The 24,319-nt window shown below is 43.8% G+C and overlaps 1 protein-coding gene across 1 annotated transcript in view; it reads right to left on the reverse strand.

Moving 5' to 3' along the window:
* Positions 1-24,319, reverse strand: part of rdh12 (retinol dehydrogenase 12) — a 65,209-nt gene that overhangs the window by 18,540 nt on the left and 22,350 nt on the right. The window contains exons 2-4 of the mRNA XM_072266593.1: positions 23,026-23,144; positions 20,274-20,429; positions 15,975-16,079 (exon numbers count right to left, since the gene is read on the reverse strand). Of these exons, the coding sequence (XP_072122694.1) occupies positions 15,975-16,079; positions 20,274-20,429; positions 23,026-23,144 (380 nt within the window). The remainder of the gene's footprint in view (positions 1-15,974; positions 16,080-20,273; positions 20,430-23,025; positions 23,145-24,319) is intronic.

Raw genomic sequence — 24,319 nt, forward strand, 5'->3', positions numbered from 1 at the left:
ATTCAGCAGAGGTTGTCCACATGACAATAGTTGAACAATTACCAGTAACAAACAGCCTCATTGAAAGGGAAACACGCAACGACCCTATGTTGTCAAAAGTGTATGACATCACGGTAAAGGGATGGCCAGCGTGGGGTAACACACTGTTTCCAGCCTTCTCAGCGAGGAAGGAGCAGTTATCAGTGTGTCAGGGAACATTAATGTATGGCTCACGAGTTGTGGTCCCTCCCAAGCTACGCATCAGAGTGCTGGAGGAACTGCACGAGGGGCTCCTGGGTACCCTGAAGATGAAAGGTCTTGCCTGTGCCTATGTGTGGTGGCCAGGAATCGATAAACAGATTGAGGACTTGACCAAGATCTGCTCTGGATGTCAAACGATCCAGAACACACCACCACAAGCCCCTCTCCATCTATGGGAGTGGCCCTCATCACCATGGCGACAAGTGCACATTGACTTTGCTGGACTATTCATGGACTCTGTCTTTAATCGCCGTCAATGCACATTCCAATTCGCCAGAGGTCATCAAAATGAAGACAAACACATCAGAAAAGACCATTACAGTTCTGAGGGCCATGTTCGCTGGGAATGGCATACCAGAACAAATCTGCACAGACAATGGATGACAATTTGTCTCTGAAGAATTCCAAAGTTTTATGAAGAACAATGAAATCAAGCACTTTACATCGGCCCCTTACCATCCATCCACAAATGGCTTGGCAGGATTTGTGCAGACATTCAAGAAAGCCATCAAGGCAATGGACAGCTAAAATCAACCACTGCAACACAAGGTAGACAACTTCCTCCTTGCCTACTGTAATGCAGTACATACAACCACTAATCAGACTCCAGCGATGATGTTTCTGAACAGGAACCTGAGGTCCTGCATGGATCATCTCAAACCAGATGTACAGCGTGATGTGGAGAACAGACAGTTCAAACACTTGAATGCTAAGTCAACACGGAGCTTCAGTGTGGGACAGTCAGTTCTTGCATGTGATTACCAGACTGAAAAGTGGCAGCCGGGTACAATTTCGGCCATAGACAGGCCACTGATGTACACAGTGGAGGTGGGAGAGAACGTATGGAGACATCATGTGAACCAAATCCTGGATGCTCAGGTGAAAAACACAATAACCCCTTGCCCGGCCTCCCTGACATAGAAGCACTCCTGATGTGACCACATCAGCCTCACCTACAGATAAGCCTGTCATCAGTGCTGATAACCCACCTGATGTACCTGTGGAGACACATTCCCCAAAGCAAACGTTTCAGGACAGACATTACCCAGAGAAACAGAGAAGACCTCCCCAGAGACTTGAGTTCTAAATGGGTCTTAGACCAAAAGTAAAAAAAAAGAAAAAAAGGCTTGTTATAATTTGATATTATTAAGCTACTTTGTTATAATTTGTAAACCAATGGTAGGCGTTGGTATGTTAAGGGTAAACATATTTGTTTAGCATAGTGCACCAGTAAAAAAAACGGATGATACACTATTAAGATAAAAGGGGACGAGTGTACCGTATAGCCTATATTATAATAAGGGACTACTTTATGTTTTAGTGACACGTCATTGCATGGGCTATTAGGCGCATATTGATCTGTACGTGTGTGTCGAGTTCAGATTCTGCCAGTAAAGAACCATGAAACTTAGTTCCCGTCTCCAGCATTTTTATTAATAACATAGTTGTATAAACAGGCCACATACACAACAATAAGTTTACCACTTTGGATACTATTGATAAGGACAACCTACCAGGGAGAGCTGCAATAATCGAGTCTCTGGCACTGATTCAAGGACTCTTCATTTCATGTTTTTATTATTTATTGCCTTTTTCTTTCTTTTCTTTGTGTATTTGCATGTGTTTGTTGTCTTTTCCATACTGGTTGTCTGCCCTTTAGGGACGGTCTTTCATTCATTCTATTATGCTTACTGGATTTATTGCATATGCTCACAAGACAATGAATCTCAGGGTTGTATATGTTGATACATATGTACTTCCTGATAATAAATTTACTCTGAACAACGGAAGCGGAAAAACCAGAGCGGTGGTAATAAGTGATTCAATAATTCGGGGAAGAGACAGGAGAATCTATGGACATGAAAGGTTCACCAGCTGGTATGTTGCCTTGCAGCTGCCAGGATCAGGGATGACTCAGATTGTGTGCAGAGCATGAAGGGGGATGATAAGCAGCCAGATGTCGTGATACTCTAATGACAGAAATGAGAAAAGGGATGAGGTCCCGATGAGCAGATACAGGGAGCTGGGGAGGAAGCTGAAAAGTAGGACCTCCTGGGTAGTAATTTCTGGATTGCTGCTTATGCCACGTGCTAGTGAGGATAAGAATAGGAAGGGGTGTCAGGGGTCAGGTTAGAGTTTAGGGACAAGGATAGTCATAGTCATAATCATACTTCATTGATCCCGAGGGAAATTGGTTTTTGTTACAGTTGCACCATAAGTAATAAATAGTAATAAAACCATAAATAATTAAATAGTAATATGTAAATTATGCCAGGAAATAAGTCCAGGACCAGCCTATTGGCTCAGGGTGTCTGACCCTCCAAGGGAGGAGTTGTAAAACTGGGAGAATTAGCAGTTAGGCCGGAGGCTAAGCCTGCGCTCTGGGCTCAAAGGCCAGTGAAGTAGACATGTGATGAAGGACATCCGTTTTTGGATATTGGGACAACATTCCAGCGCAGACGAGTGCTGGTGGTACCTCCAGCCAAGTCAGTGAGTTGTCAGCGGGTTCCGAGATTGGAGTTCCATATGGGCAGGAGGTGACCTCCCAGGTACGCGAGTCGGCGAGACCAGAGTTAGAGGCCTAGTGTTCAGGGTCCCATCATTGGCAAATCGAGAGTTCAAGTCCAGGAATTTGGAATCCCTATCTAGGGTCATCATTCATTGCCATCAATGAGAACTGGGTCGATGTCGAAGATCTAAGCCCAATGGTTGATTAGGAGTCAAGGCCCGATGGTTGAAATCCTGGGTCTGTAAGACCACTGGGGAAGTCAAACGCCCAATGTCTGTGAGGCCACCAGAGACTGGAGGCTGAAGACAGCCTGTCCTGGGGTTAGAGGACTATTTGTGTGTGTGCACGCATGGGTGTTTGGGAGGTAAGGGACTCGTTTTGCTCCTTTTCTTTAGTTGCTGTTCTATTGCTCTTGCCTGTGTGGTCTGGGAACATGGTGGACATGCTATGTTGGTGCCAAAATGTGTCATGACACTTGCTGCTTCCAGCACATCCTTAGGTTGTGTTCGTTGTTAATGCAAACAATGCATTTCACTGTATGCTTTGCTGCACATGTGATGAATAAATGAAACTGAATCTGATTTGTGTGGCTGCTGAATTGGTACAGAGGGCAAGGTTTCAGATCTGTGGATCACTGGGATTTCTTTGACCAGTATCCTTGAGGGCAGGTTTGCTAGAGCTGTTGGGGAGGGCTTAAACTAGACTGACAGGGGGATGGAAACAGGCGTGTTAGGTCAGAGGATAGAATAGTTATTGTAAAGGTAGATGCAATGTGTACAGAGACTGTGAGAAAAGATAGACAGTGGAAAGTGTTAACTGTGGGGCAAAAATAACAATCAAATATCATGATTAAACATTTTTTTGAGTCATGCTAGTAATGATATATGCCAGGCAACTTAGAGTGTGGGAGCTACAAATCGCAATCCTGAGATAAAAGACATGTTCTCAAAAACCCCCACCCAAAAAAGAGAGCCCTCTGCTCGTAGGAGGCCCAATCAATCGGCCGCCAGCACATTCTCGCAGTAGATCTGATGTGGTACATCCCCCAGCCCCACAGATGGGAACCACGGAGGAAGAGAATAAGCGAGGTACACCGAGAAGAATGATGAAATATCTACCTCACCCAGTCAACTGGCCGGCACACGCTTGTGGACCTCCACGGGGACGGGGTCCAGCTTCTCTCTCCACGCTCTCCTGGTTATCTGATGCTGAGGACAGTAGGTTGTGAATCCCCTCTTGATGAAACATCTATTGCTTCATCTGCTGGAACACTGGCTGCATCAGCAGAGGGCACTTCCTGTAGCTACCCTGGGTCCGCACCCAGTCCACTGGCGTGTATGATCCAGATCTCGCCTGAAAATTTGCCTGTCTGGCTGCTCAAGTCTGCTATTTGACCATGACGATCCTGGGTGACAGCTGGTAGCCAGCTTTCTTCCTGTGAGATGTGCATGTAGATATTGTCCCTGGCACCAAACAGTCGGGCGTGCTTTTTGTATTTTTGTTTCCTGGCCTCTTGCTTGCCGCAAATTTGCTCCTGGATGGCCAGCTGTAGGAGGTCTAATCTGGTGCATAAGGTTCGCTTAAACATTCCTTCTGCAGGAAATGCATCTGAAAGTTCATTTGGAGTCACCTAGCTGGCTGGTGTAGTAGTAGCATCAGCACTGGACTTCAAGGCAGGTGGTCCTGAATTCAAACCCATATCTATTTCCATATCTTGCCATGAAAATCCTATAGACCCTATGGAAGAGTCAGACTCAACTTAACAACTGAACAAAAGTAATGGAAAAGGAAATGTCTTAAATTGTGTTTGTTTGGAAAAGCCTCATTTCTCTGCCAGGCCATATGATGCTGTGTAGTAATGTGGAACTGTTGTCAGGTGCCCAATACCATTCTTCATGACAAATGCCTTAGATACTGCACTTGTGAAGGCTGGCTGTATCATGTCTGCTCTCTGCATGCAAGTTCAACATCAAGTTCTCTTTGGATCCACCACATATGGCACTGGGTGGGCCTCGTAAAACTCGGCTGGCAGCTCTTTTTAAACTTGAACTTAGCTGCTCCATCATGGTATTGACCTGAAATGTCAGCTTGGAAAACCCGCTGGTGCTTTTGTAATTGTGAATTCAATTTCAATGCCGTGACCCTCCCTACCCCCTGCAATACAATTGATGCAGGGCAACACCAACTGCATCTACTTAATCCAATTTCTGCCCATCGCCCCTCCCCCTGACCACATGCATGAGTAAATGAAACAGGTCCCCCTAGTGAGTCACTTTTGCTGTGAAGACACCATGCGTATCCACGCCATCTCCAAAGTAGCTGCAAGGCACTAAGCTCGGCGGTCGTAATTTTGGAATCTGGCGCTTACCAGGGTGAGGGCTCACCCAGTATCCAGCTCAAATTTCATGGGCTGGTTGTCCACTGTGAGTGTAACCAAGTCAGGAGGCTGGTTTTGGTGGCCCACATCATGGGTTTGGAAAATAGTGTCCACTTCTTCGCTCCGGCCATCTCCTTGCACAGAGACGATGGTTGAATTCCGCCATTTTTTCATGGTGCACTGCTTGGTGAAGCACACCTTTTTGAGGTGCCCTACCTTGTGACAGAACCGGCAGACTGCCTTTTAATGCATGCAATTGGACCATTCGGCATGCCTTTTCCCACAACAAAGGCATATTTGTGGAAGTGATCTCTCTGGAGACTGTAGGTTGTGGGTCAGTATTGCTGGCAGATACGGGCCTTTTTGGGAGGAGGCTGAATCTGTGAGGGCATACAGGAGTGAGATATACCAGCTAGTTGAGTGGTGTCACAGCAACAATCTTGCACTCAATGTCAATAAGGCCAAAGAGCTGATTGTGGACTTCAGAAAGGATAGGACAAGGGAACACAAACTAATCCTCATAAGAGGGATCAGAAGTGGAGAGAGTGAGCAATTTGAAGATCCTGGGTGTCAATACCTCTGAGGATCTAACCCGGTCCCAACATATCAATGCAGCTATAAAGAAGGCAAGGCAGTGGCTATATTTCATTAGAAGTTTGAGGAGATTTGATTTATCACCTAAACACTTGAAAATTAGATGTACTGTGGAGCATTCTGACAAGCTGCATCACTGTCTGGTATGGGGGAGGGCCACTGCACAGGATCGAAAGAAGCTACAGAGAGTTGTAAAATTAGTTAGTTCCGTATTAGGTACTAGCCTCCATAGTCCATAGATATCTTCAAGGAGTGGTGCCTCAGAAAAGCGATGTCCATTATTAAGGACCCCCATCACCCAGGACATGCCCTCTACTCATTGTTACCATCAGGAAGGAGGTACAGAAGCCTGAAGGCACACACTCAGCGATTCAGGAACAGCTTCTTCCTCTCTGCCATCTGATTCCTAAATGGACATTGAACTAATGAACACAACTTCACTTTTTAAAAATTATTTCTGTTTTTGCACTGTCTTTAACTGTTTAATGTATTTACTGTAATTGATTTACTTACTTATCTATATTATTACGTATTGCATTGTACTGCTGCTCTAAATTAACAAATTTCACGACACGTGCCAGTGATATTAAACCTGATTTCTGATTCTGATCTGTGTAAGGCCTCTCTTGACTGCCTCCCAGTGGCAAGCTTTAGAGCACACATTGTCCCAGACAGGAGGTTCTCCTACGTCCTCCCACCTTAGACTCCAATAATAAACATTTGGCTGAGCATCGCTTCTTCAAATTTGCTCAGGGGAATATCTTTATACGTGCATTCCTGCACTGCCAGGGTTAGTCTTGTGATGAAATCATCCACATATGTGCCTGGGGTCTGTCGTACCTGAAAGAATGTGAAGCATACCATAAAGATATCGTCCTGCTTCACCCAAACATTGTCTAAAGCCTCAGAAGTGTCTGATTTGTTCTGTAAGTTTACAGGATCAAAGTATTTCTGCCCGCGTTTTCACAAGTGCATGCAGAGCAGCTTGAATTTCACTGCTTCCTCCAGCTTTGCCAATGGTATTAAAATTAGTAGGAGTTTGATGTACGTTTGTAGTCCAGGAAGGTTGTCTTCCATTGCAGCGAGATTCCAGGAGTCAGTTTTCCCATAGCTGCAGCCCAAAATAGATCGGATGTTTGGAATAGAGAGGTCATGCTTGTTTTGATCCTTGTCACCAAAATGTTATGTATCCACGGGGCAAGAACGACAATGATGAAGTATGATTAAATGTTTTCACTCAGTCATGTTAGTGACGGTACACACTGGGTACCTTACAGTGTGGGAGCTATGAACCATGCCCGAGATGAAAGACATGCACTCAAAAGCCTGCGCCCAAAAGAGAGTGCCCTCTGTGCGTAGAGAGCCCAAACGATTTAATGCCTGATTGACCAACCGAGTGCGCATTCATCACATCCTTGCAACTGATCCCACACGATACAGAATGGGCATAAATGCAGTCAGTTAGATGGGTTGAAATGTATCTACCTTAGTATGAGAAGTATCAGGAACAAGGGTGATGAACTTCGAGCATGGGTCAGTACGTGGAACCACGAAGTTGTGGCCGTTACGGAGTCTCGGCTGTCAGAGATACAGGAATGGCTGCTGAATGTTCTAGGGTTCAGATATTTCAAAAGGGACAGAGAGGGAGGTAAAAATAAGTGGTCGAAAGGCATTGTTGATCAGGGATAGTATCACAGCTACAGAAAGAGGGAACTTTGTGGAGAGATTGTCTACTGAGTCAGTGTGGGTGGACGACAAAATCAGGAAGTGAACAATTATTTTATTGGGCATATTCTATAGACCTCCACCACCCCCCACTCGCCCAATAGCAGCAGAAATATGGAGGAGCAGATTGGGAGGCAGATTTGGAAAGGTGAAAAAATACAAAATTAACAGGATTGTTGACATGGGGGATTTCAACTTCCTTAATATTGATTGGCTCCTCCTTTGACAAGAAGTTCAGATGGGGCAGAATTTGTTAGGTGTGACCAGGAAGAATTGCTGACACAATATGCAGACAGGCTGACTAGAGGAGAAGCCATACTGGATCTAGTACTGGGTCATGAACCTGGTCAGGTGACAGATCTCTTCACGGTGAGCATTTTGGAGATGGTGATCACAAGTCCCTGACCTTGGACAAGGATAGGATTGGGAAAATTGAGGGAGGGCAAATTATGATGTTGGGACTGTAAATTGGGAACAGATGGACTCGGGGAAATGCACAATGGAAATGGGAAGAGTGTTTAGGGAACACTTGTATGGGGTTCTGGACAGGCTTGTTCCATTGACCTAGGGAAAGAATAGTAGGGTGAAGGAACCATGGTTGACAAGAGAAATGGATCATCTGGTCAAGGGGAAGAAAGAAGTGTGCTTAAGGTTTAGGAAAAAAGGATCAGATAGGGCTCTTGAGAGTTATAAGGTAGCCAGAAAGGAGCTTAAGAAAGGAGAGCTCGAAGAGGACATGAGACTACCTTAGTGAGGAAGATTAAAGAAAACTCCAAGGTGTTTTTTATAGATATATGTGTGTGTGTGTGTATCTGAAGAACAGGAGGATGACCAGAGTGAGCATAGGACCAATCAGAGTTAAAAGAGGGACCGTGTACCTAAAGTCAGCGAAGACAAGAATGGTTCATAATGAGTACTTTGCTTCAGTATTCACCAGTGAGAGAGACTTGACGAATGTGAGGACAGTGTAGAACAGCTCTATTTGCTGAAACATGTTAATGTTAAGAAAGAGGATGTGCTGGAACTTTTGAAAAACTTTAGGTTAGATAAGTCCCCAGGTTACTACAGGAAGTGAGGGAAGAGATTGTTGTACCTTTGGCAATGATCCCGGAGTCCCCAATGGCCACAGCAATAGTACCAGAAGATTGGAGGGAGACAAATACTATTGTTTTGTTCAAGAAAGGTAACAGAGATAACCCTGGGAATTATAGCCCAGTGAGCCTTTCACCAATGCTGCACAAACTATTGGAGAAGTTTCTCAGAGACAGGATTTGCAAGCAATTGGAGTAGCATAGTCTGATAAGGGATAGTCAGCATGGTTTTGTGAAGGGCAGGTCATGCCTCGTGAGCCTGTATGAATTCTTCCAGGAAGTGACATAGCAAATTGGTAAACATAGAGCAATGGATCTGGTGTTTACGGATTTTAGTAAGGCATTTGGCAAAGTTCCCAATGGTAGCTCACTCAGAAAACTATGAGGCATGGGATCGGAAAACTTGGCTGCATGGATTCAGGATTGCCTTGAAGACAAATGTTTGTAGATCAATCCTACTCTGCCTAGAGGTCAGTGACTAGGTCAGTTTTGGGAAAATTGTTCTTTGTGATTTTTATAAGTGACTTGGACAAGGAAGAGGAAGGGTGGGTTAGCAAGTTTACAGATGACATGAAAGGTTGGTGGAATTGTGGATAGTGTGGAGGGTTTATGTACTGTAGGTTACAACTGGACATTGACAGGATGCAGAGTTGGGCTGATAGGAGACAGATGGAGTTCAATCTGGAAAAGTGTGAAGTGATACCCTTTGGAAGGCCAAACCTGAAGGCAGAGTACAGGGTTAATGAAATGAAAGGATTTTTAGCAGTGTGGAGGAACAAAGGGCTGTTGGATCCCTCAAAATTGCAGTACAAGTTGATAGGGTGGGCTAAGAAGGCACGTGGTGTGTAGGCCTTTATTAGTGCAGGGACTGAGTTCAAGAACCATGAGGTAATGTTGCAGCTCTATGAAACTCTGGTTAGACCTCATCTGGGAATTGTATTCAGTTCTGGACGCCTTGTTATAATATGGATGTGGAAGCTTTAGAGAGGGTGCAGAGGAGATTTATCAGGATGCTGCCTGGATTACAGAGTGTGCCGATGAGGAAATGCTGAGCAAGCCAGGGCTTTTCCCTTTGCAGCGAGGGAGGAAGAGAGGTGACAATACAGGTATATAAGATGATAAGAGACCGGACAGACCACAACTTTTTCTCAGGGTGAAAATGGCTATGAGAGGGCATAATTTTAGGGTGATTGCAGGAAAGTTTCGGGGGGGGGCAGTGGCAGGTGTCAGAGGCAGTTTTTTTTAAACAGAGTGGTGGGTGCGTGGAATGCGCTGCCAGGGCAGGTGATGGACGCTGATACAGTAGGCACATTTACTGCAATCATGGATGAGAGAAAAATGGAGGGCTATGTGGGAGAGAAGTGCAATACTGAAAACAAACAAGAGAAAATCTGCAGACGCTGAAAATCGAAGCAACACACACAAAATGCTGGAGGAACTCAGCAGGCCAGGCAGCACCTATGGAAAAGAGTACAGTCGACGATAGGCCTGCTGAGTTCCTCCAGCATTTTGTGTGTAGTGCTATACTGATCTTGGATTAGGTTAAAAAGTCAGCACAACATTGTGGGCTGAAGGGCCTGTACTGTACTGTACTATTCTATGTTACAACTTTTAAAGAACTTGAAGTTAGCAAGTACCTTATTACTTAAAGTATTTCACAATAAATTTCATTATCCGTGTAACTAGTATAATCTATGAAGCAAATATAATTTAGGTGTGAATGGAATGGGTTGAAGAACTAATGGGATAAATGATGTTAATCTGCTTTTTATCCCTTTTGTGGTAGTTGCCAAGACAGAAACATTAGCCTGTTTCCTTGTAAACTTTGTGTGCCATGAAAGGGGCTTTATTTAGCATCTCATTCGAAAGGCTTTATATTCAAGAGTGGAACTTGTCCACAGAGCATTCAGATGGAAAATGCAGGTGAAAACTGACTTTGTTGATTTCAATGAGAAAGAAGATGGGAATGGGTTTGGGGTCAACACACAAAATGTTGAAGTAACTCAGCGGGTTTTTTTTAGCATGTCACACCAGACAGTCAGCCATTCTTCAAAGTTGCTGGTGAACGCAGCAGGCCAGGCAGCATCTCTAGGAAGAGGTACCGTCGATGTTTCGGGCCGAGACCCTTCGTCAGGACTAACTGAAGGAAGAGCTAGTAAGAGATTTGAAAGTGGGAGGGGGAGGGGGAGATCCAAAATGATAGGAGAAGACAGGAGGGGGAGGGATGGAGCCAAGAACTGGACAGGTGATAGGCAAAAGGGATATGAGAGGATCATGGGACAGGAGGCCCAGGGAGAAGGAAAGGGGGGAGGGGGGGAAAACCCAGAGGATGGGCAAAGGGTATAGTCAGAGGGACAGAGGGAGAAAAAGGAGAGAGAGAGAAAGAATGTGTGTATATTGTGACGAGAATACACATAAAATTAAGATGTTTGCTGGCCTGGGTTAGCATCAGTGGCATCAGCAGTTGGTCTGCCACCTGTCCTCAGGGGAAGGAGAGATAAGGAACAATGAAGCAGCATCTGGAGATGTGTAATGAAGGGACGGGAGAGGGAGCTGTCTGGAATGGCTCCCCCCTTTGAACCCTGAACTGTTTGAAGTAATGGACAGGCGATCTGGAGATGTGTAATGAAGGGACGGGAGAGAGAGCTGTCTGGAGCGGCTCCCCCTTTGAACCCTGAACTGTTTGAAGTGATGGACAGGCGATACCCCAGCAGGGGGATAAAAAGGGACAGGTTCGCTAAGGCAGGACACACACGACACCCGAGGTAACGAGACCCTGGAAGCGGTGCGCCTCTCACGAGTCGGTGGGAAGTACCGGACCTTAAACGCACAGGGTGGAAAGGTACGATCAACGGGAACCCGGTGTGTGTCCACCCTCGCTTGGGTGCCGGGTTCACTGCAGAGGATCGACCGCATCTGGAGGAGGGGTCACAGTCGGTGACCTCAGGTGACATCACCAAGGACCCACCCGAAAGCTGCTTGTGAGCCATATCGCCGGTCTGTGAGTGGAAGCCATTTCTGAATGATCAGTCGTTCCCGTTCTCTCTCTCTCCCTCCCCCCACGTTGTCCATCGCCATGGCAACGATTACTGCGAACTGAACTATTAAATCGAACTGGACTTTTGTGTCACTTTGAAATTGGTCATTTACCCCTAGACAACGATAGAGCTTGATTGATGCTGTTATCTTAATTCTGTGCACATGTGTGCTTATCATTGCTGAACTGTTGCATTTATTATCCTTTCGACTACTGTGTTGCTTGTTTCTTTAATAAAACTTTCTTAGTTCTAGTAATCCAGACTCCAACTGAGTGATCCATTTCTGCTGGTTTGGCAACCCAGTTACGGGGTACGTAACAATATAAATAAATAACGGATGGGGTACGTGGGGGAGGTGGGGAATTAGCGGAAGTTAGAGAAGTCAATGTTCATGCCATCAGGTTGGAGGCTACACAGACGGAATATAAGGTGTTGTTCCTCTAACCTGAGTGTGGCTTCATCTTGACAGTAGAGGAAGCCGTGGGTAGACATACCAGAACGGGAATGAGAGGTGGAATTAAAATGTGTGGCCACTGGGAGATCCTGCTTTCTCTGGCGGACAGAGCGTAGGTGTTCAGCAAAATGATCTCCCAATCTGGGTCGGGTCTCACCAATATATAGAAGGCCACATCGGGAGCACCGGACGCAGTACATCACCCCAGCCAACTCACAGGTGAAGTGTCGCCTCACCTGGAAGGACTGTTTGGGGCCCTGAATGGTGGTAAGGGAGGAAGTGTAAGGGCATGAGTAGCACTTGTTCCGCTTACACGGATAAGTGCCAGGAGGGAGATCAGTGGGGAGGGATGGGGGGAACGAATGGACAAGGGAGTCGCGTAGGGAGCGATCCCTGCAGAAAGCGGCGGGGGGGGGAGGGAAAGATATGCTTAGCGGTGGGATCCTGTTGGAGTTGGCGGAAGTTATGGAGAATAATATTTTGGACCCGGAGGCTAGTGGCGTGGTAGGTGAGGACCAGGGGAACCCTATTCCTAGTGGGGTGATGGAAGGATGGAGTGAGAGCAGATGTGCGTGAAATGGGGGAGATGCGATTGAGAGCAGAGTTGATGGTGGCGGGGGTCTCGGCCCGAAACGTCAACTGTACCTCTTCCTAGAGATGCTGCCTGGCCTGCTGCGTTCACCAGCAACTTTGATGTGTGTTGCTTGAATTTCCAGCATCTGCAGAATTCCTTGTGTTTAAATCAGCCATTCTTGTCTGGTGCGTGGTGTCAGGATTGGTCTCCTTTCAGATTAGCCGGTTCACGATATGAACGTTCCTGACTTGACCCTTTTTTTTAACGAGGCTGAGTGGCTAGCTCGACGCTCAACCCGGCACGGATGGAAAGCGTGCTCAGGGGGTGGCCCGACTTGGATTCGAACTTGAGAGCCTTCGGTCCGGAGTCCGGCACTGATGCAATTGTGCCGCCAGCTGGCCAACTCAGCGGGTCAAACAGCATCTATGAAAGGAAGTGGACAGTTGACAATTCCCCCTGGTGCCCCTCCCCCTTCCCTTTCTTCCATGGCCTTCTGTCCTCTCCTGTCAGATACCCCCTTCTCCAGCCCTGTATCTCTTTCACCAATGGACTTCCCCACTCTTTACTTCACCCCTCCCCCGTCCTGGTTTCACCTATCACCTTGTGTTTCTCCTTCCCCTCCCTCCACCTTATAACTCTGACTCCTCATCTTTTCTCTCCAGTCCTGCTGAAGGATCTTGGCCCGTAACATTGACTGTACTCTTTTTCCATAGATGCTGCCTGGCCTGCTGAGTTCCTCCAGCGCTTTGTGTGTGCTGTTTGGACCCTTCATCAGGTCTGATGAGAAAGAGGGGCAGATCACAAACAACAGAACGTCTGCAGATGCTGGAAATCCAAAGCAACACACAGCATCTATGGAAAAGAGTAAACAGTCAACGTTTTGGGCTGAGACCCTACATCAGGAAAGAAAGAGGGGAGAAAACTGGTATAAAAAGGTGACGGGAGAGGTTGTTGTAAGAGCTGGCAGGTGACAGGTAGATCCAGGTAAGGGGGGTGTTGATAAGCAGGTGGGGGAGAATGGGAATGATGTAAGAAGCTGAGAAGTGATAGGTGAAGTGACAAAGGGCTGAAAAAGATGGAATATGACAGGAGAGGACATTGGACTGTGGAATAAAGGGAAGAAGGTGAGGAGGGGAATCAGTGGAAGGAATGTGTGGGTGATGGGCAGATCTAGTGAGTGGGGAAGGCAAAGAGAAGGGGTGGAATGGATAGGAGAACAATTCATGCTGGAGTTAAGTTTCACACTTAGATGTTGTCACTGGATTGCTGTTATGATTATTTCAAGAATCATTTTGTAATTCAGGAAAAACTTGGAATTCATGAAAGGTGTTAAGACATCAAGTTACTTGGGTATTACAAAATCAGACTTTCAAATCAATTCCATGTATGATTTTGGTTTTATTAACTACAAGTTTCATAATGGACAAAATGGAAATGTAAAAGGGAGAATTTTCCTATATATTTTGGTTAAAGAGAGTTTTAAACTGAATGTGAGGAATATTTCATGTTTTCAAAAATATTAGAAATAATAAAGGAAAAGTTAAATCTACATAGCAGAGTAGTAATTTTGGATAAAATCAAGCAATTATTAGGAAGCATCAAAGAGTTTAGTGATAGTAAAGGCACAAAAGGAGATAAAGTAGGTACAATTGAAAATGCCGCACTCTAAAAGCGCAAACCATATAGAACAAAGAAAATGAATTTGGGGAACAAAGGGACATTGAAAGATATGTGCTGGGAAGACAATTTCTCTCTTTTATCTCATTATTTTATTACTAAAAGAGAAAATGATCTCAACCCTGGAAAATAGGTTGTAAAATCAGGAAAAATTGAGTTAAAACACGTATTGTCAAGAATTGTTTTAAGATACCGTAATAGCAACTGTGACATTAAAGGAAGGATATGCCAGCAAACCCTTTTTTCTTCTTTCCATCTTCTTTGACGTTTTACAGTTGTTAATCTCTTACCTCTTCTGATATCATTCTGCTCTACGCCCTGGACTTTTCTCTTCAGATCTGTAAATTTACTTTTAAACATAACTTACTACTTATTGATTCAAAGGTCACAATTCAGTTTAAATAAAGCAAGTCCCTCAATGCCAGTGTCTGTGAATCAAAGCAGTGCCTCCTAAACCACTCCACCAGCCATACTCTTAATGATAGCAGCTGATTAAGATGCTTCTGCATCATTGATCAGGAAACTGCAGGCGGGCTGATTTACTGCAATATGACAAGACCAGGCAGCAGTGAACAGACAGCTGAAAGTTCCCTGCGAGTTCCCTGAAAAGAGGTCCGGGGCTCTGGCCTGGTCTGCAGGCTCTGATGTCATGGTTACTGGGACAAGGAGGACCACTGCAATCAGAGAATGGTCTGAAAAAGGGTGAAAGGTTGGTGGGCGACCAACGGCTAGAAAATGGGACGGTGGTTGAGGTCAGGAGAAGAGAAAGGAAAAAAGAAAGAGAGAAAAGAGCAAGGGAGATGAGAGTGAAAGGGGAGTGAGCTACTGGTGGAGGAAGTGGAAGTACAAGGTAGTTGAGGTAAAAGGAGGGAGGGGGTCACCTGTGGGTTAACTGTGTGTGTAGAGAGTGGATAGAACTGGGATGCTGGGAGGTAGGATGAAGGTTCAGGGAAGAGGACAAAAATCAGTGTATCCGAAGGGGAGTAATACAGAAAGAAAGAGAGAGACAGTGAGAACAGAAATGGAGAAAGAGAGGGAGACAGAGAGAAAAAAGGGCACCATCATCTTCAATCCTGCTGAAACTATAGGCATTTGCCTCACATAGAGATAATAAAGATTATTAGCTTCTTAAAGTAGGAGAGGGTGGGAGTAGGACTGAGCCTGATCAATCAAGAAGGATTCAATTGGACTCTGCTCTAATGTATATCTTGCAGTTAAAAAACTTGTTTTTGCTGATTTCCTTATAATCCAGTAAAAAATAATCACTTCCAAACAGAAAAAGAAAGGTCAACAAAAAAGCAAATCCAAAGTCTTCACTTGATGTGTTTCACTCCCTGAATTAATTACTTTTGAAGTGTTGGCACTGTTGGGATGTAGGTGAATCCATCTGTCAGTTTGCCCATTGCAAGCTTACATAGAACACAGAACAGTACAACACAGAGAGGACCTTCGGCCCACTGTTACTGAGGGAATGGCCACAGGGGGAGCTCCTCACTAGCTGCTGTTCCCTTTTCCTCTCCTGACAGTCATCCAGCTACCTGCCTCCTGCAGCTTGGGTGTGAGAGCCTCCCTGTGGCTCCTATCTCCTGAGTGAGCTGTAGGTCATCCATCGCCAGCTCCCGTTCCCTAACACGGTCTGTAGGGAGCTGCAAGTCATTTTAGATGGTCCACAAGTTCAACTTGTTAGTAACTTACCAAGGTGATTTACACCAAACTGCATCTCAAACCCATCAGACGTCTTCATGCAGGGGCACATCATCACTCCAGCGTTGTTGATTAAAATGTTGAGCACCTTTTCCTCTGTCATTAAACAGAATTAGGCAAAACAAAATAATTCAAATTGGAAGCATGCTAAATGTTTTTGCCCTTCTTATAACACTGCCACGCTATAAAGGTGTATACCTTTCTGGCTAGATTCCTATTCAGCATTTTTGCCCAGTTTCAAACTAGATCTTGCTTCTGTAGACTTTAGAATTAGAAGTGATCTCCCTGACCCATGAAAAAGCCTTTATAACTTTGTCAAGAGGCTATTTGATCTGGGTGGACAGCTGGAAGTAAAGGTATGGGCTCAGGACTTGATTTTGATATTTAACTATGAGGATCTTTTAAATTCAATAAGTGGCATCCAAGACTGAAACAAAATTGCTTCCAAAGAGGATGTGAATCTCTGGGTTGCTCCACTCTGTGGGGCTGTGGATAATTTATTTTGGACAGCAAGCAAGTTACAGATTATGGAGACTGGGTAGGAAAGTGGAGTTGGTAGAGAAATTCATCTTGAATGTGAGGAAGCGGAATGGGAAAGGTCAACATGCACATAGCACATTGGTGATCACTGGTGGCTCTCCTGTGCCTGGATATTTCAAAGCCAATGTGCACAGTCTGTTAACAGTACTTATCTGCAGTGAAGGTAACACTAGCAATAAAGGCATGCTGCCTGCTTTAATGACTGCACATCTCTCTGTAACCTAAGACTGTAGATCACGACAAAGTGGGAAAAATTGGTTGACTTCCTGGCAATCAAGCTTGTTGACTTCAACAGGAACAGGAGATCATGTGCTTTGGGACTAGGAACAGGAGATCATATGCTTTGGGACTGTAGTGAGAAATTCCAACTTCAGTGTCTAATGGTCTACTTGTTTAGTAGAAGATGAGAACTCACAATGGGCTGAAAATGAACCGATAGTAACCTAAACAGTTCCACTTCTTGCTAACACTGACACGATAGGCTGAATAGCTTTGCTTTATTCCATAAATTTTCATGACCCTATGATAAATGTTAAACATAATATAGTACAAATAATTGGTCTCAATTAATCACCCTTGCTTTGTGATGCTTTGCTACACCAGGAGGTGGCACCTGAAAGCAACCAATGATATGAAGGAACATATAAAAAGTAAATAACGCAATAAATTGAATGCCAAAAAAGGGTCATTCAGCTAAACTCTCCAATTCCACAACTCCTCATACAACACGATCAGTATATGTCTTTTTATTCCTCTCTTCTTCATCCCCATAAATACCAAGCTATTTGCCTTAACAGCTTGTTGGCTAAAGTAGTTCCTCCTGAGATCCTTATTGGTAAATATTAGTAAATAGAAACCATAGAAAAACTACAGCACAGAATCAGGCCTTTTGGCCCTTCTTGGCTGTGCTGAACCATTTTCTGCCTAGCCCCACTGGCCTGCACACAGACCATATCCCTCCATACACCTCCTATCCATGTATCTGTCCAATTTATTCTTAAATGTTAAAAAAGAATCCAAATTTACCACCTCGTCTGGCAGCTCATTCCATACTCCCACCACTCTCTGTGTGAAGAAGCTCCCCCTAATGTTCCTTCTAAACTTTTCCCCCCTCACCCTTAACCCATGTCCTCTGGTTTTTTTCTCCCCTTGCCTCAGTGGAAAAAGCCTGCTTGCATTCACTCTATCTATACCCATCATAATTTTATATACCTCTATCATATCTCCCCTCATTCTTCTACGCTCCAGGGAATAAAGTCCTAACCTATTCAACCTTTCTCTGTAACTGAGTCTCTCAAGTCCCGGCAACATCCTTGTAAACCTTCTCTGCACTCTTTCAACCTTATTAATACCCTTCCTGTAATTTGGTGACCAAAACTGAACACAATACTCCAGATTCGGCCTCACCAATGCCTTATACAACCTCATCATAACATTCCAGCTCTTATACTCAATACCTTGATTAATAAAGGCCAATGTACCAAAAGCTCTCTTTACGACCCTATCTACCTGTGACGCCACTTTTAGGGAATTTTGTATCTGTATTCCCAGATCCTTCTGTTCTACAGCACTCCTCTGTGCCTTACCATTTACCCTGTATGTTCTACCTTGGTTTGTCCTTCCAAAGTGCAATACCTGACACTTGTCTGTATTAAACTCCATCTGCCATTTTTTAGCCCATTTTTCCAGCTGGTCCAAGTCCCTCTGCAAGCTTTGAAAACCTTCCTCATTGTCCACTACACCTCCAATCTTTGTATCATCAGCAAATTTGCTGATCCAATTTACCACATTATCATCCAGATCATTGATATAGATGACAAATAACAATGGACCCAGCACTGATCCCTGTGGCACACCACTGGTCACAGGTCTCCACTCTGAGAAGCAATTCTCTACTACCACTCTTTGGCTTCTTCCATTGAGCCAATGTCTAATCCAATTTACCACCTCTCCATGTATACCTAGCGACTGCGATTTCCTAACTAACCTCCCATGCGGGACCTTGTCAAAGGCCTTACTGAAGTCCATGTAGACAACATCCACTGCCTTCCCTTCATCCACTTTCCTGGTAACCTCCTCAAAAAATTCCAATAGATTGGTTAAACATGACCTACCACGCACAAAGCCATGTTGACTCTCCCTAATAAGTCCCTGTCTATCCAAATGCTTGTAGATTCTGTCTCTTAGTACTCCCTCCAATAATTTACCCACTACCGACTTCAAACTTACCGGCCTATAATTTCCTGGATTACTTATCGATCCTTTTTTAAACAACGGAACAACATGAGCTACTCTCCAATCCTCCGGCATCTCACCCGTAGACACCGACATTTTAAATATATCTGCCAGGGCCCCTGCAATTTCAACACTGGTCTCCTTCAAGGTCCGAGGAAATACCCTGTCAGGTCCTGGGGATTTATCCACTTTAATTTGCCTCAAGATAGCAAGCACCTCCTCCTTTTCAACCTGTACAGTTTCCATGATCTCACTACTTGTTTCCCTTAATTCCATAGACTTCATGCCAGTTTCCTTAGTAAATACAGACGCAAAAAACCCATTTAAGATCTCCCCCATTTCTTTTGGTTCTGCATATAGCCGACCACTCTGATATTCAAGAGGGCCCATTTTATCCCTTACAATCCTTTTACTCTTAATATACCTGTAAAAGCTCTTTGGATTATCCTTCACTTTGACTGCCAAGGCAACCTCATGTCTTCTTTTAGCCCTTCTGATTTCTTTCTTAAGTATTTTCTTGCACTTTTTATACTCCTCAAGCACCTTATTTACTCCCTGTTTCCTATACATGTCATACAACTCTCTCTTCTTCTTTATCAAAGTTCCAATATCCCTTGAGAACCAAGGTTCCTTATTCCTATTCACTTTGCCTTTAATCCTGACAGGAACATACAAGCTCTGCACTCTCAAAATTTCTCCTTTGAAGGCTTCCCACTTACCGATCACATCCTTGCCAGAGAACATCCTGTCCCAATCCACGCTTTTTAGATCCTTTCTCATTTCTTCAAATTTGGCCTTCTTCCAGTTCAGAACCTCAACCCTAGGACCAGATCTATCCTTGTCCATGATCAAGTTGAAACTAATGGTGTTATGATCACCGGAACCAAAGTGCTCTCCTACACACACTTCTGTCACTTGTCCTAACTCGTTTCCTAACAGGAGATCCAATATTGCAATATTTTATGTTTCCCACTTCTGGTCTTGACTACAAGCAGAAACTTTGCATATGCCCTGTTACACCCTTACACTGTAATGAACTCTACCGAGTTGTTCTTCACTTTCCTTTCTGTGGAACAAAGGCGAGCTTGCTCAGTTCCTCTTACTAGACTTAATCTCACTTTTGGCATAGCTCTTGGGCATCTTTTTCCCACCACATCCTGTACCTCTGTAATCTTTTGTTCTAATAAATTGACCATAACCTTATTCAAAGTTACTTCATTGGCTTCTTTGGGATGCAATCTACCAGGTCTTATCCATTTATGTTTGTTTGTTTTATTAATGGTTTATGGTTTATCTGCTCTGTTAGTCTTGCTGGCAAATATCCAAGTATAGTAACTCCTCAATTAGTTATCGCCACATTTCTGCATCAACTGGTACTTTAAATTAGTGGACCAATCCCTATCCCAAGTGTATGTTTGTGGAATACTTTTACATTTTGCATTCCTTGATAAGTTTAAGTAATCATAACTGTTAGGTATTAACTAAATGAAAATATTGCTTGTAGGACTGAATTACCTTTCACGATATTTTCAGCAAACTGGTATATGGATCTGGTGTTGGCTAAATCCAGTTCTCGAACAATGACTTGTTTATTTCCAGTGTCTTCACGAATATCTTGGGCTGCAGCTTCTGCTTTGGTCAAATCTCTGCAGGCTAATATTACTCGAGCACCTGCAAAAAGCCTGTTTGTCAGTACTTTTGGTTTTAATTTCTTTATTATTTTAATTCATAATCGTGCATTTATTTAATGTTGGCACAATATACAGTGTTTCTGTTTATTTTCTGCTTTTTAGTAAGACTTTACTTGAAGTCCAACCAATCTATTAACATCTTCGTGCCCTGGAAGACAGCCTCCAATTGAAGTGAACAACTTACTGGTAAATTAACCAGTTAGGTACGTTACCTTCTCTATCTGAATTATCCCTTTCATAAATATAACTTCATAGTTCTCAAAATCTATGCATATTCCTTCACAACATATGAATATCACAAAGTATTTTATAACCTAAAATATACATATTTCACATATGCAACCAGTGTAACGTGTTTTGGAGAAATTAAGTGTTTTTTTGGAGTGATCTTGCACATAGCAAAGTACAAATAACAATGAAACAAATGACCTACAAATATTATCTTTTTTTGTAGCCATAATTTCAAATGCTGCATGGGAATTTTTTTTTTGCAGTCATATTAGAGGCAAAAATAGCTATCCTTCTTTAAAGTGATATAAGATAATGTTCTGATATGTCTATGCGCAAGGAAACCCTTTGGATAACTTCAAATGGTTCGAGCCATTATTTTCTATAAACTTTTGGTTGACATGTGGATTTATGCTGCAGATACAAACAAGTCAGTGATTTATGTGTGTTTGATTTTGACTTTGCATTGTGAAATAAGAAGGCCAAGTTAGGATATGGGACAGCATCCAAAATGACAACACATACGGTCTGGTATTTTTTTGGGAACCACCTCATGTCTTGATTGCAGAGGTATCTGGTCATATAGAATCATCAGGGATGAAAGGAGGTTATGCATGAATGGGGCTCATTATTACCTTGAGCCTTCACAATATGTGGAGAGGGAGAGGGCAGAGATAAGAACAAAGTGCTTATGATGATAAGCCCCTGTGAGGCCCTCAATTGGTCAGGATCGACCAAGGATATTGCGTCCTAGCTCTCTATGTGATCCACAAGCCACGGCAGTACAATACAGAGAGCAAGCTGTTGCCCAAGTTGCAGGCTCCTCCTCGCCATGCAAATAACGTACCCAAAGGAACAGCAGAAACCGATACAGTTTGGGACCAGCAGCATCGCAGGAGTTGCCACTCAGTGTTGGACTGCCTCAGGGCCTAGGGCTCTGGATTTTACCCAGACTTTACTCCTAAAGCCTTCTTCATGTGTGGATATAGTCACAAGGCAGCGGAGGTTTGAGATCAGAGTTTTCCTTCTCCTAGGTGAGCTGCCAACCATGGTTGGCGAGCCTGCTCTGCCTGATGTGACTGGTTTTAAGGTGCCAGTAACCCACCTTTTCCCTTTCTCCTGTCAGTAGAAACAGTTCTGCTGGGTTTAGTAGATAAGCCAAGCATGAAGGCTAGGAGCTGGACTTGGTTGTCAGATGCTATTTGAGACACAACCATAGGGAGCGTTTAATAGGTAGTGGGAACTTATCCCCATTACCTTCCTCCCCCCCACAGGCTTTGACAATTAAGCCCCTATGATATAATAACTTATACAGTCGGCCCTCCTTATCCGCAAGTTCCGCATGTGCGAATTCAACCAACCTCAAACCCAGAAAACCTGGAAGTGCTCTTCCAGCACTTGTTCGGGCATGTACAGACTTTTTTTTCTTGTCATTATTCCCTAAACAATACAGTATAACAACTATTTTACATAGCATTTACATTGTATTAGGTATTATAAGTAATCTAGAGATGATTTAAAGTATACGGGAGGATGTGCGTAGGTTATTCTCGATCGGGATGGGAAAAAAATGGATGTTCTCTTACTCAGTAAGTCGGAACAGGTACATCCGACATTATTTAACATCAATTAGTCAAACGTTTATCTTAGTATATATTTTACCTTTCTATGCATTCAAAACACTTAAGAAATGTATGTTTCAGCACTGGGCTCGGGAACATAAGCTCCCGAGTTCGATCCAGTGACAGATCGCTCACGAGCGCGCTCTCCATCCGTGCCGGGTTGATGTGGAGGATCAAAAACCCAATAATTAAACCACTGCATTGCTTAGTAATAATTGTAGCTTTCATCAGGGCAGGGTCTTTCTCACTTTATCCTTTAAAATTGTTCCGATCGTTGACCGACTGTAGCCGAAAGCTTTCCCAATGACTGATGGCGTTTCACCTCTTTCCGATCGCTTTATTATTTTCACTTTATTTTCAATCGCAATCGTGATTATTTTCGCGAACAGAAACTGCAGATTCAGAGATCCACCGCCGGGTCCTAATGTCCACCGCACTGAGACAGGTTAAATAAGGTTCAGGGTTCCACTGGGTCCTAAGGTCCACCACATTGAGACAGGTTGAATAAGGGACTTGAGCACCGGCGCTTTTTTGGTATCTGCGAGGGGTCCCGGAACCAATCCCTCGCGGATAAGGAGGGCCGACTGTAGTTATGATTACCTATTTTGTACTGCTATTTTCCTGTTTAGAGACATTGTTTCTGTAAAGATTTGGCTGAATGTAGTAAATGGTTTACTTCGAAGCTATATTTGACAATAGATTTAAATTCATACACTGATACCTCACCTCGCTGTGCCAGATCTCTGGCAGTTTCCTTCCCAATGCCAGTGTTTGCCCCTGTAATCACCACAGTTTTCCCATGTAGCTTTGCATTAGATGTACACACACCACCAGCAGCACACCTCCTGAGGATAATTAAAACAGAAGCATTAATAAGAAAGTTATAAGAACTCTCAATGGAAACTTAAGGAACAACCTCTCTTCACCGCCAAGATACACTGAAGCCTTCTAGATTCTATATTGAATCCTCCAATTTTACATGACTCACTCTTACTTTCTGTCTATATTAGAACTAACTATTTCTGCCAGTTGCCCATCTGTGAATTCGGCTTAGTTTTTCTGGTACCATTAGTACAATCAGGTCTGACAGGATCTGCAAGACAGCATAATCCACGCAGTTTTATTTGGTTTAACCTGTCAGGGACAATCCCAGTTAGTTTTCTGTCAACAACCACTGGAAGTTAAAGTAATGGTTACTTAGCAACTTCTTACGTTATCACAAAGGTTGCTCGTGTACTTTACACACTTGCAAACTCAATTGTTTGCTCAGTTTTCCAGTTCTGATTAAGGGGTTTTAATCTGAAAAATCATCTCTGGTTCTTTTCCCACAGTATTTTTCCAGTACGCTTTTGATCTTGTTTCAGATTTCCAGCATCTTTTTTTCCTCCAATTTCATATATTGATCTTGAGTTTGTATTTATTGCTAAATTAACATGTTAATAAAAGAACCTTCTCAAATTGTCCTGCCAATTTGATACTTTGCCTAGTGAAGGAACAAATAATCTGCTGGATGAACTCAGCAGGTCGAGCAGCATCTGTGGGAGGAAAGAAATTACGTCTCTTCCATCAATTCATTATAACCCCACTCGACAAATTTTGTCAAATTTGTGCTGACTTTCTGTCTCATGCCAATATCAATGCAACTTAATTTTCTCCCAGAGTAAGGCTGAATCACAGAACAACAGAAAGCCATTCACTAATTAATCCATGCTGGCTCACTCTTCATTCAATCCCGGATGTTGGAAATCCAGAGTAACACATACGACATGTTGGAGGAATTCAGCAGGTCACTTCGCATCAATAGAGAACAATGAACAGTTGATGTTTTAGGCTGAGACCGTTCACCAGAATTGGAAAGGAAAGGGGAGGAAGCCAGAATAAGAAGGTGGGGGAAGGGGAAGGCGAAGGCAAACAATCTGGCAGGCAATTGATGACGCCAGATGAGTGGGTGGTCCAGGGGATATGAAACGAGAAGCTAGGGGGTGATACTTGGAAAAGGTAAAGGGCTGAAGAAGAAAGA

This window comes from Mobula birostris, chromosome 1, assembly GCF_030028105.1.
Source record: "Mobula birostris isolate sMobBir1 chromosome 1, sMobBir1.hap1, whole genome shotgun sequence".
In the NCBI taxonomy this organism is placed as follows: Eukaryota; Metazoa; Chordata; class Chondrichthyes; order Myliobatiformes; family Myliobatidae; genus Mobula; species Mobula birostris.